This window comes from Anomaloglossus baeobatrachus, chromosome 3, assembly GCF_048569485.1.
Source record: "Anomaloglossus baeobatrachus isolate aAnoBae1 chromosome 3, aAnoBae1.hap1, whole genome shotgun sequence".
NCBI classification, from domain to species: domain Eukaryota; kingdom Metazoa; phylum Chordata; class Amphibia; order Anura; family Aromobatidae; genus Anomaloglossus; species Anomaloglossus baeobatrachus.
The window spans coordinates 313,544,411-313,559,544 of record NC_134355.1 but is presented as its reverse complement, the minus strand read 5'-3'; the positions used below and the strand labels follow the sequence as shown (position 1 = coordinate 313,559,544).

The window sequence follows — 15,134 nt, the reverse complement described above, 5'->3', positions numbered from 1 at the left end:
GTAAACAGCGGAATAACTTACAGCTTATAGGCCTGCAAATTATTTTAGGTCTTAAATAACTTTGGCCTTTACATATGGGTCAAAGGGACCACTTAGGCCCCTGTAGACCCCATGCCAGCATACAACTGCACCCCTTGAGCCTGCTATAGATATACCACTGAAACTAAGGTAATTAATTATACATTTTAATATATTCCGGTTTTATCATTACCATGTTACCTTTCAGAATAATAATGCTGAAGTATGTCTGCAGCAACTTAATGACTGGCTAAAAGCTGAATTTTTCGTTTTTGCCTCGAGTGACAAAGTGACACTGTGAAAGAGGGGTTAGAGTCCCGTGCTAAGGTTTCCTAACACCAGCCACTGGATCTTTCTGAAAGTGCAGTACTCCATTCCATTGAAAACATATGTACTAAAAAAAAAAGTGTTGCAGGACCTTTATTAACAGAATCAGTGGAAGAGAGGGCACAACCCTGGATGTTAACGTGATATCATGTTTTAGGCTATGACCGCACTTTGCGTTGTGCTACTTGCAGTTCAGAACGCACGTTTTTGCCTTAATTGATTTAGCCAAAGTTGCCTTTTCCAGAAATTTAGCGCTAAAAACGCATGCGTATTTACCGCGTTTTAGATGCGTTTTCAGCGCTATTTACATGCTTTTTCCCTTGCGTTTTGACAGATGCGTTTTGAACATCAAGACACTGCTAAATAAAGATTAAATAGTCAAACAGAATGAAAAAAGAGAAAAAAAAATAATACATATATATTTTGTGAATTAATAAAGAAAATAGTTATATTTAATGATATTATTGCGGTTTTATAATATTTATTGAAAAATAGCAATAAAAGCAAAATTTTCTTAAATTTAATTGTCGGACTGTGTGTGTATAAAGGGACATATTATTCCATTATTTTAATGCCAGAAAAGCATGCGTTTTTGAAGTCCAAAACGCATGTTTTCTGCACCTAAAAAGCAGGTAAAACGCTTGAAATTTGAAGTTTCTTGTTTTTTGCCATTTCTCATTGACTTCAACGTTAGCAAAACGCACCCAAAATGGTAAAAACAATTGACATGCTGCTTCTTTGAATGCATGGTTTTTGCCACAAAATATGCAAATTAAACGCAGCGTTTTAAAACGTAAAGTGCGGTATAGAAATCAACCTTTTCCATAGACTATTATGGTAAAGCAAAACGCATGCCTTTTGGCATGAAAACGCTGCAGCTCAAAACGCTGCAGAAACGCAGGTAAAAACGCAAAATGCGGTCATACCCTTATTGATATAATATTAATTTGTAAAGCCTGCTTTACACCTTTCAATTTCGCATACGATATCGTATGCGATGTAACCCGCCCCCATCATATGTGCGGCAGATTAAATTTTTTGATTGGGCCACATAATCGATTAAAAGCTGTCACACGTACTTACCCGTCCATACGACCTCGCTGTGGGCGGCGAACATCCACTTCCTAGAGTGGGAGGGACGTTCGGCGTCACAGCGACGTCATGCGGCAGCCGGCCAATAGAAGTGGAGGGGCGGAGATGAGCGGGACGTAAACATCCCACCCACCTCCTTCCTTCCGCATTGTCGGCGGGAGCCGCGGACGGAGGTAAGCTGTCGTTCAATGTTCACAGGGTGTTACACACTGCGATGTGTGCTGCCTCGGGAACATTGCACAACCGCACGTTCAATCTTTGAGAAATGAACGACGTGCATGCGATGAACGGATTTTCGTTCAATCACAATTGCACAGAGGTTTTACACGCTACAATCATACTTACAATGCCGGATGTGCGTCACTTACGACGTGAAACCGCTGACACATCGTAAGATTTATTGTAGCGTGTAAAGCACCCTTAAGATAGGAAAACCTCTGTGAAACAGCTAATTTGTCTGACAGATTTTACTTATGATTCCACCATAAACATGCACGTGTTGCTCGGCCGAGAGTGCATGCTTTTATATGGGTAAAGGGAGATACGTAGTTGCCAGACCCCTTAATAGATTTTCTCCTGTGACAATAAAGGATCAGGCATGATCAAATACAACATTGAAGATCCTTCCTCCAACATCTTTTGTTACTTGAAGAACTTGACATGTGTATTATAGTCTCTACAGTATAAACATCTAGTGAACTAACAAAATTGTATTTTTGCCCATTATTTTTAACTAATATGTTACTAATATTTTTGTTTTCAGGCTGCAAATATATATCTGGAAGTGAAGCCTAACATTGGTATTCTACATTGTTTTCAGGTTCCTTTTTCAAATTGTTCAAAAACATGTGAGCCAGGAACTTACAAAAAACACTCCGAAATTTCCTGCTGTTATGACTGTGTATTGTGCGCTGAAGGATATTATGCCAATATAAGTGGTAGGTAAAAAGTCATATAAGTTAATGGTTTGAATAAGATTGAATAGATTGTTTTTATTACAGTCACTGTATTCACATATATCTAATAATAATATATACAGTATACCTTATGAATCATAATTTAGTGCATAGCTTGAATGTTTCCACTGTGATTGGATTTCCCTTTTGCAATAATTGCAATTGTAGTTCGGTTATGATGTCATTGGAATTAACAGCATAGAGGAATGAAAAAAACTGTATGTATTCTTGGATGCACAGAGTCTTCTGTCATGTGACTCCTATCACTCTATCACTAGGCAAAATAAGCAATTTTTAGAGTAGAGCAGAGTACATCAGACACCGCACAGTAAATGACTTATTCTCATACTCCAAATATACAAAATAAAGGCAGTAGTGATGAGCGAGCACTTAAGTGCTCAAGTGCTCATTACTCAAATCGTGTGGCCATTCAAAGCCTAAAAACAGCAGCCCCCAGCTGCCCCAGAATTAGTGATTCATATCAGATGCGCCAATTCTGGTGCTTTGCACGGCTCTTCCTGATTGCCCTGGTGCAAATATATTGGAGAATGCGGGATAGTGTGGGGAGTCTTTATTAAAATAACATAATTTTTCTAGTGTGTGGGTTTTTTTAACTTTATACTTATTGGGTTAGTAATGAGGTGTCTAATATATGTCTCTCAATTTCTAAACCCTGGACTTGACGTCAGCTGATAATTTACAGCTGATCTCAACCCCATAAACCATTATCCCTATTGCAACCACATCAGGACAATCAAGAAGAGCCAGGAAAAAGTGCCAGGGAAAAGTGCCAGAATTGGCACATCTAATATGATGCACCAATTCTGGGGCAGCTGCAGGTAGCTATTTTTAGACTGGGAACGGCCCAATAACCATGGGCCTTCCCAGCCTGATAATATACAGCTGTCTGCTTTACCCAGCTGGTTATCAGAAATAAGGGGCACCCCATGCTGTTTTTTAAAATTACTTATTTAGAAATAAATAAATTTTAAAAAAGGCCAAGGTAAAGCAGACAGCTGTGGGCTGCTATTATTTATTTGTTTTTTCAATTTATGTATTAACTAGCTGTAGTACCCGGGCGTTGCCCGGCATAGTAACTGTCTCTCTGTCCCTTGCACAGTCTCTGTCTGTGTGTCGCTGTCTGTCTGTCTCGCTGTCTGTTTCTTTCCTTGTCTATCTGTTTCTATCTCTCTGTCTGTATTTACATCAGTCTATCTGTCTCAATCTCTGTATCGGTCTGTCTCTCTCTCTCTGTCTCTTTGCCCGTCTGTCTCTTTGCCCAGCTGTCTCATTGCCCGGCTGTCTTTTTGCCTGGCTGTCTGTTTCTAGGTCTGTCTCTTTCCTGGTCTGTCTCTTTCCCGGTCTGTCTCTTTCCAGGTCTATCTCTTTCCAGGTCTGTCTCTTTCCAGGTCTGTCTCTTTCCAGGGCTTTCTCTTTCCACGGCTGTCTCTTTCCAGGCCTGTTTTTTTCTGGGCTGTCTCTTTCTAGGTCTGTCTCTTTCTAGGTCTGTCTCTTTGCCCATCTGTCTCTTTGCCCATCTGTCTGTTTCCAGGTTTGTCTCTTTCCAGGTTTGTCTCTCTCCACGGCTGTCTCTCTCCAGGTCTGTCTCTTTTCAGGGCTGTCTCTCTCCAGGTCTGTCTCTTTCCCGCTCTGTCTCTTTCCTGCTTTGTCTCTTTCTCGCTCTGTCTCTTTCCAGGTCTGTTTCTTTGCCCATCTGTCTCTTTGCCTGGCTGTCTGTTTCTAGGTCTGTCTCTTTCCTGGTCTGTCCCTTTCCCAGTCTGTCTCTTTCTCGGTCTGTCTCTTTCTCGGTCTGTCTCTTTCCAGGTCTTCCTCTTTCCAGGTCTGCCTCTTTCCAGGGCTGTTTTTTTTCCAGGCTGTCTCTTTGCCGGGCTGTCTCTTTCTAGGGCTGTCTCTTTCTAGGTCTGTCTCTTTGCCCATCTGTCTCTTTGCCCATCTGTCTGTTTCCAGGGCTGTCTCTTTCCAGGTTTGTCTCTCTCCAGGGCTGTCTCTCTCCAGGTCTGTCTCTTTTCAGGACTGTCTCTCTCCAGGTCTGTCTCTTTCCTGCTTTGTCTCTTTCTCGCTCTGTCTCTTTCCAGGTCTGTTTCTTTGCCCATCTGTCTCTTTGCCTGGCTGTCTGTTTCTAGGTCTGTCTCTTTCCTGGTCTGTCCCTTTCCCAGTCTGTCTCTTTCCCGGTCTGTCTCTTTCTCGGTCTGTCTCTTTCCAGGTCTTCCTCTTTCCAGGTCTGCCTCTTTCCAGGGCTGTCTTTTTACCAGGCTGTCTCTTTGCCCGTCTGTCTCTTTGCCCGTCTGTCTCTTTCTAGGGCTGTCTCTTTCTAGGGCTGTCTCTTTCCAGGGCTGTCTCTCTCCACGGCTGTCTCTCTCCAGGGCTGTCTCTCTCCAGATCTGTCTCTTTTCAGGGCTGTCTCTCTCCAGGTCTGTCTCTTTCCCGCTCTGTCTGTTTCATGATCTGTCTCTTTTCAGGTCTGTCTCTTTGCCCGTGTGTCTCTTTCCCCATCTGTCTCTTTGCCTGGCTTTCTGTTTCTAGGTCTGTCTCTTTCCTGGTCTGTCTCTTTCCCGGTCTGTCTCTTTCCGGTCTGTCTCTTTCCCGGTCTGTCTCTTTCCAGGTCTGTCTCTCTTTCCAGGGCTGTCTCTTTCCAGGGCTGTCTTTTTTTCCGGGCTGTCTCTTTCTAGGTCTGTCTCTTTCTAGGTCTGTCTCTTTCTAGGCCTGTCTCTTTCTAGGTCTGTCTCTTTGCCCGTCTGTCTCTTTGCCTGTCTGTCTCTTTGCCCGTCTGTCTCTTTTCCCACCTGTCTCTTTGCCCGCCTGTCTCTTTCCAGGGCTGTCTCTTTCCAGAGCTGTCTCTTTCCCCGTCTGTCTCTTTCCCCGTCTGTCTCTGTCTGTGTCTCTTTCTTTTTCTGTCTCTCTCTATCCGTCTCACCACCGACATCTTTTTACCTCACACATAAGCTTCTTATACTAACAGTTTATTTTGTTACTATAGCAACCACTGACAGTTGCTATTTATAGCCTGCAGGAACCAGCTCCATTCAGTTTACTGGCTGCAGGATTTTTGTAGAGTAACTGGAAAGCATGGGGTTAAATTTTCTCACCCAAACATAGTCTATGATGTTCTCTGAGTCACATGGAGTGTCTGTGCAAAATTTCATGATTGTACATGCGACGGTGCGGATTCCTTTAGCGGATATACACACATACATACAAACACACATAAACACATCTATACACACATACACTGAGCTTTAGATATTAGATATAAACCAGCCTAAGAACACCTTTTACTGCCACATGAAAGTCACTACAGGATACAAGTGTAAAACCCTGCTCTAATCCAAGCTGTCCCTCCTATATCAACTCTCCCTGAATTGTACTATACCAAGCATCACACCAAGAGTCTCATATAAGACCCGATGATGCAACATGGCTATGGCATTACTGTAATTGTCAGGCAATCCCCGAATATACAGTGTGTAAAAAACAGCTGCGAAGCATGGGTGGCGGGGACTAGAGCATTGAGTTCAAGCAACCACGATGCTTGATCAAGTAGTGCAATAATAAAAGTATGATCTTTGCTTTTATTATTGCATATATATTGGAGGCCATACTCTTAATTATTTGTTGCAGGACACTTGCTTTTGTTTTTTTGTTTTTTGTTTACAATCTCAGCCTTTAAGGGATCTTCTGTTGGGATAATGCAAACCTGCAAACTAGTGTTCAGATTTTAGTGCTCATCTTTTGATTATCACTAATATTACATTATTCTGCAGTTGTTTGGCTACAGCCTTTACTTGTTCTCTCTGATGCAATATTGATGGGCTGCAGCCAAACAACAGCCATTATGTAGATGTAGTGATGAGCGAGTATGCTTGTTACTACTCGGTACTCGCACGAGTATCACTGTACTCGGGCTACTCGGCGGGGACCGAGTAATCTCGCGATACTCGTGCTGTACTCGTGGTCTTCATCCCTGCATGTTGGCGCTCTTTTGAGAGCCAGCCCTCATGCAGGGATTGGCTGGCAGACCACTGCAATGCCACAGCCCTGTTAGTTGTGGAATTGCAGTGATTGGCCGGCCTGCACAGCGTGACCGAGCCTTTATACCGGCGGGCGCGCTGTGCTCTGCTCACAGCCATCCAGACAGTGAGTGCAGGGAGAGTGTTGCTGCTTCAGGGAAAGCTTTGCGGCCCTTTATAGTTAGTTCCGTAGCAGGGCTGCAAACAGTGTGACCAAAAGTCCTTCTCAGGACTATTATAGTTGTATACAGGCAGGCAGGGTATAGCCAGGTCGGAGTACAGTAGCAGAGTCCTTCTCAGGACTATTGTTGCTGTATACAGGCAGGGTATAGCCAGGTCGGAATACAGGCTAGTGACCAGAAGAGTCCTTCTCAGGACTATTGTAGCAGTATACAGGCAGGCAGGCAGGCAGGGAATATAGCCATTCCTAGTGGTGACCGTATAACAGCCTTCATCATATCTGGGGCTGGTGTACACAGTCTAAAACAGTCCTGATAGTGTCAGACTTCTCAGTAATTGTCGCTCCTAAAAACCTGTTAGGTTCTTAGTGCGTCCGTGCTTGCATTTAAAAACCGCACGTGTGTGCCTGTCGGTGGCAGCGTACAGGTGCACGTTTTGCACAAACTATTATATAACGCACAAGTCTAGTGAATAATACACGTCAGTCAGCAGTGTCTGATAGTGTCAGACTTCTCAGTAATTGTCGCTCCTAAAAACCTGTTAGGTTCTTAGTGCGTCCGTTCTTGCATTTAAAAACCGCACGTGTGTGCCTGTCGGTCGCAGCGTACAGGTGCACGTTTTGCACAAACTATTATATAACGCACAAGTCTAGCGAATAATACACGTCAGTCAGCAGTGTCTGATAGTGTCAGACTTCTCAGTAATTGTCGCTCCTAAAAACCTGTTAGGTTCTTAGTGCGTCCGTGGGTGCATTTAAAAACCGCACGTGTGTGCCTGTCGGTGGCAGCGTACAGGTGCACGTTTTGCACAAACTATTATATAACGCACAAGTCTAGTGAATAATACACGTCAGTCAGCAGTGTCTGATAGTGTCAGACTTCTCAGTAATTGTCGCTCCTAAAAACCTGTTAGGTTCTTAGTGCGTCCGTGCTTGCATTTAAAAACCGCACGTGTGTGGCAGTTGGTGGCAGCGTACAGGTGCACGTTTTGCACAAACTATTATATAACGCACAAGTCTAGTGTATAATACACGTCAGTCAGCAGTGTCTGATAGAGTCAGACTTCTCAGTAATTGTCGCTCCTAAAAACCTGTTAGGTTCTTAGTGCGTCCGTGCTTGCATTTAAAAACCGCACGTGTGTGCCTGTCGGTGGCAGCGTACAGGTGCACGTTTTGCACAAACTATTATATAACACACAAGTCTAGTGAATAATACACGTCAGTCAGCAGTGTCTGATAGTGTCAGACTTCTCAGTAATTGTCGCTCCTAAAAACCTGTTAGGTTCTTAGTGCGTCCGTGCTTGCATTTAAAAACCGCACGTGTGTGCCTGTCGGTGGCAGCGTACAGGTGCACGTTTTGCACAAACTATTATATAACGCACAAGTCTAGTGAATAATACACGTCAGTCAGCAGTGTCTGATAGTGTCAGACTTCTCAGTAATTGTCGCTCCTAAAAACCTGTTAGGTTCTTAGTGCGTCCGTGCTTGCATTTAAAAACCGCACGTGTGTGGCAGTTGGTGGCAGCGTCAGGCTCCATATTGTCCCTGGATAGAGACGTGCATGATGGCCTGTAAACCTGAAGCGCCCATTGTAAGGAAGTGGGTCTATTGTAGTATAGCCCTTAGGCGGGCTTTGCACACTACGACATCGCAGGCCGATGCTGCGATGCCGAGTGCGATAGTGCCCGCCCCCGTCGCAGCAGCGATATGTGGTGATAGCTGGCGTAGCGAAAGTTATCGCTACGCCAGCTTCACACACACTCACCTGCCGTGCGACGTCCCTGTGGCCGGCGACCCGCCTCCTTGTTAAGGGGGCGGGTCGTGCGGCGTCACTGCGACGTCACACGGCAGGCGGCCAATCAGAGCGGAGGGGCGGAGATGAGCAGGATGTAAACATCCTGCCCACCTCCTTCCTTCCGCATATCCTACGGAAGCCGCAGTGAGGCCGGTAGGAGACGTTCCTCGCTCCTGCGACTTCACACACAGCGATGTGTGCTGCCGCAGGAGCGAGGAACAACATCGGACCATTGCGTCAGCGTAATTATGGATTACGCCGACGCTGTACCGATGATACGATTACGACGCTTTTGCGCTCGTTAATCGTATCATCCAGCCTTTACACACTGCGATGTCGCATGCGATGCCGGAAGTGCGTCATTTTCAATTTGACCCCACCGACATCGCACCTGCGATGTCGCAGTGTGCAAAGTGCCCCTTAGGCAGGGCAGCCAAAAATGTGGAGGCTCCACATTGTCCCTGGATAGAGATGTGCATGAGGGCCTCAAAACATTGTTCCCATTGCAAAGGAGCGGGTCTCCTGTCATTGTAATGCTCATTCTGAAAGAATGGGCGAAAAAATTTACCACTGGGGGTATACCTGAAACAATGGCCTAACTATTGTAACGGTCATCATGATGGCGCATGAGGAGAAGGAGGAGCAGTCCAGCGATTAGCCAAAGTCCAGAAGTGTGTTACCATGGGTGAGTGGAGGTACATGGCAAATTCCCGTTACAAACTTTAAATTCCGCTGTCATTTGCTGGTGGTGTGGTGAAGTCTGGCCCAATCCAACCCTTGTTCATCTTGATCAGAGTCAGCCTGTCAGCATTTTCAGTTGACAGGCGGGTGCGTTTATCTGTAATGATTCCACCTGCGGTACTAAAAACACGCTCTGACAAAACGCTAGCGGCAGGGCAGGCCAGGACTTCCAAGGCGTAGAGAGCCAATTCATGCCACGTGTCCAGCTTGGATACCCATTAATTGTAAGGCACAGAGGAATGTCGGAGTACAGTTGTTTGATCTGCAAGGTACTCCTTGAGCATCTGGGCAAACTTAGGATTTCTTGTGGCACTACCCCGCACCCCAGGGGCTGTGGTATGTGAGGGGCTGAGAAAACTGTCCCACATCTTAAAGACTGTTCCCCTACCTCTGGCGGATTGGACTTGTGCCCCTCTTGGCTGTACGCCTTGGTTGTCCACTGATTCCTGACCTATGCCGCTAGCGTTTTGTGAGGGGAATGCTTTGCCTACTTCCGTGACTATGGCCTTCCGGAACTGCTGCATTTTTCCTGACCTCTCCGCCTCGGGAATAAGAGACATAAAGTTCTCCTTTTAGCGTGGGTCTAACAGTGTTACCAACCAGTAATGATTGTCGGCCAAGATGTTCTTAACGCGAGGGTCACGAGACAGGCAGCTTACCATAAAGTCAGCCATGTGTGCCAGACTCTTAACAGCCATAACTTCAGTATCCTGACCAACACGATGACTGAACATGCTGTCCTCCTCCTCCTCCTCATCATCTACCCTGTCCTCTGGCCAGCCACGCTGAACCGAGGATATGACTGCATGTCATATCCTCAATTTGGCCGGAGAGTTGCTCCATGTCTTCATCCTCCTCCTCGTCATAGTCCTCCACTGCACGTTGTGATGAGACGAGGCTGGGCTGTGTCTTATCACCTACACCCACTACTGTTTCTTGCTCCAACTCATCGCGCTCCGCCTGCAATGCATCATGTTTGTTTTTGAGCAGAGACCATTTTAGAAGGCAGAGAAGCGGTATGGTGACGCTAATAATGTCGTCATCGCCGCTCACCATCTTGGTGGAGTCCTCAAAGTTTTGGCGGATAGTACATAGGTCGGACATCCATCTCCACTCCTCAGGTGTTATGTGTGGAGTTTGACCCATTTCCCTACGGCTTAGGTGATGCAGGTACTCAACAACTGCCCTCTTCTGCTCACATATTCTGACCAACATGTGCAGAGCTGAATTCCAACGCGTGGGGACATCACACACCAGTCTGTGAGCCGGAAGATGCAAATGGCGCTGAAAGCCGGCAAGGCCGGCTGAAGCAGTAGGTGACTTTCGAAAATGTGCAGACAGGCGGCGAACTTTTACCAGCAGATCAGACAGCTCTGGGTATGACTTTAGAAACCGCTGAACCACGAGGTTGAGCACATGGGCCACGCATGGACCATGTGTCAGCTGGCCTCGCCTCAAAGCCGCAACCAGGTTCCGGCCATTGTCACACACAACCTTTCCTGGCTTTAGGTTCAGAGGTGTGAGTCAGTGATCTGCATGCTGTTTCAGAGCTGTCCACACCTCTTCTGCATTGTGGGGTTTGTCACCTATGCAGATTAGCTTCAGCACAGCCTGTTGCCGCTTCGCCGAGGCAGTGCTGCAGTGCTTCTGTGTCGCCCTGGACAAGCCAGGGGCCACAGAGCACAACACTTACACACCCCACACTCCCTGTAGGCACATCATAGTCAAAACACAAAATCCTTGTTGCCTTCCCCAGGGGCTGTTGTCCACACCAGGGGGTGGAGCCAGGCGGTTTGTCTCCACCCACCAAGGAGTTCACAGTCCTGGAGGAGGAAAAACACAGGCAGTGAGAGTTAAGCTAAGGAAGTGGAAGGAGGAAAGTAGTAGAGAGGAGAAAAGTGACAGCAAAGAGCCTGAAGTTGGTCCGGGTGTGTGGCCCGGACAGGACAGCAAGGTTGGCAGGATGTGGTGACCGTCTGCAGTGGAGGCCGATTGGAGTCTGCCGTAAGGACCGTGGACGGGTGGTGACCCGGCGGTACTGGACCGGTATACAAAGAGAAGCCAGCACCATTGGCAGGGGCCTTTCGGATCCCGGCAAGGCTTGGAGTCGCCGTGAATTTGCCAAATCCATTAGTGAAGGGGACCTCCAGGTTTCCAAACAGCCAAGTCCCGATAGAAGGCAATCGTCCAACCGTGAAGGGGAGACACCGCCACCGCCAAGGGCAACCGTCTCCCAGGGCCAGCGCCTGTGGGCAAAAGGGGCTCCTCCGGCCCATATCCAGGTCAGGGAGCAGGTTACCGGTGGGAACCCATCGCTACCAACACTGAACTTAGGTGCAGGGAGAGACAGTCATCGCTAACCTGCAGGGAGGAACAACCGCAGCCGTCCGAGGGACCCATCCATCCAGCCGCTTGTTTTACCGTGAACTGTGTCATCATCATTGGGCTGAGTGAGTACCTCCGTGCCGTGCGGCACAGCGCTGCCCCTGCAACCCTGCACCTCATCAGGCCCCGCAACCCGCCTGTCATCCATCTCTACCCCATAACCGGGCCCTGGGACAACCAACCCCCCTACCCACGGAGGGGAGAAATAACAACAAAGCTGCTCCCTGTCACAGGCTCCCGGGATCCCCGTCCAGAGCAGCGGTGGTGTCCACACAATCACCACAACCGTGGGTGGCGTCACAAACAATATCCCCAAAACCCAAACCACCCCTTTTCACTCACGGGCGAGGAGCACCGCTCGAGTCCCCGGGATCCGGCCATCGCTCGAGCCACCGAGCAGCAGCAGCCGTAGAGCAGCGGCAGCCGGACCCGAGCAGTGGGAGAGCGCAGCGTCCCCTCCTCCGCCCGCGATACTTCCAGCTTGGGACTGGTGTGGAGGGTAAAGTGGATGAGGATGCGCAGGAGGAGGAGGAGGCTGAGGAGCATGACATTCCGGAGCTGTAGAGTGTGGGTGAAACCCTGACTGAGGTAGGGCCTGCAAAACTTGGTGTGGGAAGGACGTGTTCTGTCCCTCGCTCAGACTGGGTCCCAGCTTCCACAATATTAACCCAGTGTGCCGTCAACGAGATGTAGCGGCCTTGCCCACAAGCATTTGTCCACTTGTCTGTGATTAGGTGGACTTTGGCTGAAACAGCATTGTTCAGGGCACGTGTGATGTTTTGTGACACGTGGTTGTGCATTGCGGGGACGGCACACCGGGAGAAATAGTGGCGGCTGGGGACCGAGTAACGTGGGACAGCTGCCGCCATCAGGTCGCGGAATGCTTCTGTCTCCACCAGCCTAAAAGGCAACATTTCCAGCGCAAGCAGTCGCGAAATGTTAGCATTTAGAAGTGTGGCATGTGGGGCGTTGGCAGTGTATTTGCGCCTGCGTTCAAAGGTTTGCTGAATGGATAACTGAACGCTGCACTGGGACAAGGACATGCTTGATGATGGTGTTATTTCTGCGTGGGCAACTGCAGGTGCAGGGCCGGAGGAGGCTTGTTCGCGGGCAGCATGGACAGGGTATTGGCTCGCATGCACAACAAGCGAAGACGTAGCAGTGACATCAGCAAGCACTGCTCCTCGACTCTGTTGTACATCCCACAAAGTCGGGTGCTTGGCTGACATGTGCCTGATCATGCTGGTGGTGGTCAGGCTGCTAGTTTTGGTACCCCTGCTGATGCTGGCATGGCAGGTGTTGCAAATGGCCTTTTTAGAATCATCTGGAGCCAACTTAAAAAACTGCCAGACTCGGGAAGACCTAACATTTGTACAGGCACCTTGTGTCGTGTTGTTGTTCCAGGGAACGGTTGCCTGACGTCTGCCTGGGGCCACCACCCTGCTTCTTACTGCCTGTTGGGATGCTACGCCTCCCTCCCCCTGTGCACTGCTGTCCTCGCTCTGCATATCCTCCTGCCAGGTTGGGTCAGTTACTGGATCATCCACCACGTCGTCTTCCTCTTCCGCACCCTGCTCCTCCTCCTGACTTCCTGACAATTGTGTCTCATCATCGTCCACCCCTTGTTGAGACACGTTGCCAACTTCGTGAGAACGTGGCTGCTCAAATATTTGGGCATCTGTACATACAATCTCGTCATGGCCCACTTCAACAGGAGCTGGTGAGAGGCCAGAATGTGTGAATGGAAACGTGAACAGCTCTTCCGAGTGTCCAAGTGTGGGATCAGTAATGTCCGTGGACGTGTACTTGGCCTGGTGGTAGGAAGGAGGATCAGGTTCTGAAATGTGCGGTGCAGTATCACGGCTACTGACACTTGACCGTGTGGAAGACACGAGTAGATGTGGCCCTTTGTTGTGGCGAAATTAGAGCTTGCACACGACCTCGGTCTCTGCCTGCACCACCATCACGTCCACTTCCTTGTTCGTTGCCAACGCCATTGTGCATTTTGCAATGCTGTGCTGATGTGTATTCACTAGACTTGTGCGTTATATGCAAGTTTGTGCAAAACGCACACAAGTGCACCTGAACGCTGCCACCAACAGGCACACACGTGCGGTTTTTAAATGCAAGCACGGACGCACTAAGAACCTAACAGGTCTCTATCCAGGGACAATGTGGAGCCTCCCAATTTTTGGCTGCCCTGCCAAAGGGCTATACTACAATAGACCCACTTCCTTACAATGGGCACTTCAGGTTTACAGGCCCTCATGCACGTCTCTATCAAGGGACAACGTGGAGCCTCCCAATTTTTGGCTGCCCTGCCAAAGGGCTTTACTACAATAGACCCACTTCCTTACAATGGGCACTTCAGGTTTACAGGCCCTCATGCACGTCTCTATCCAGGGACAATGTGGAGCCTCCCAATTTTTGGCTGCCCTGCCAAAGGGCTATACTACAATAGACCCACTTCCTTACAATGGACACTTCAGGTTTACAGGCCCTCATGCACGTCTCTATCCAGGGACAACGTGGAGCCTCCCAATTTTTGGCTGCCCTGCCAAAGGGCTATACTACAATAGACCTACTTCCTTACAATGGGCACTTCAGGTTTACAGGCCCTCATGCACGTCTCTATCCAGGGACAACGTGGAGCCTCCCATTTTTTGGTTGCCCTGCCAAAGGGCTATACTACAATAGACCCACTTCCTTACAATGGGCACTTCAGGTTTACAGGCCCTCATGCACGTCTCTATCCAGGGACAATGTGGAGCCTCCCAATTTTTGGCTGCCCTGCCAAATGGCTATACTACAATAGACCTACTTCCTTACAATGGGCACTTCAGGTTTACAGGCCCTCATGCACGTTTCTATCCAGGGACAACGTGGAGCCTCCTAATTTTTGGCTGCCCTGCCAAAGGGCTATACTACAATAGACCCACTTCCTTACAATGGGCACTTCAGGTTTACAGGCCCTCATGCACGTCTCTATCCAGGGACAACGTGGAGCCTCCTAATTTTTGGCTGCCCTGCCAAAGGGCTATACTACAATAGACCCACTTCCTTACAATGGGCACTTCAGGTTTACAGGCCCTCATGCACGTCTCTATCAAGGGACAACGTGGAGCCTCCCAATTTTTGGCTGCCCTGCCAAAGGGCTTTACTACAATAGACCCACTTCCTTACAATGGGCACTTCAGGTTTACAGGCCCTCATGCACGTCTCTATCCAGGGACAACATGGAGCCTCCCAATTTTTTGGCTGCCCTGCCAAAGGGCTTTACTACAATAGACCCACTTCCTCAAAATGGGCACATTAGACTCAAGAGGCCTTCATGTACGTCTCTTCTCAGGGACATCGAAGTGCCACACAATGTTTTCACGTAAAATCTTTCATGTAATCTCCAAAAGTAACATACACCAGCTCTATCTCACTATTGGGTATGTGCCCTTAACATTTCCGCCATGAAAATTCATTTTGGTGTCATTTTGGAAGGTTTTCTGGTGAGTCCGTAAAAATGGCGTAAAACGCGGAAAAAATTGTTCACAGCTGTGACTTTTGAGTGATAAATGCTTCAAGGGATCTTCCCCATGCTGTTGCCATGTCATTTGAGCACT

General features: G+C 48.1%; 1 protein-coding gene across 2 annotated transcripts in view; it reads left to right on the top strand.

Moving 5' to 3' along the window:
- Positions 1-15,134, top strand: part of LOC142296415 (G-protein coupled receptor family C group 6 member A-like) — a 234,915-nt gene that overhangs the window by 211,334 nt on the left and 8,447 nt on the right. For both annotated transcript variants that reach the window (XM_075340024.1, XM_075340025.1), the window contains exon 5: positions 2,258-2,375. In XM_075340024.1, coding sequence (XP_075196139.1) covers positions 2,258-2,375 — 118 coding nt within the window. The remainder of the gene's footprint in view (positions 1-2,257; positions 2,376-15,134) is intronic.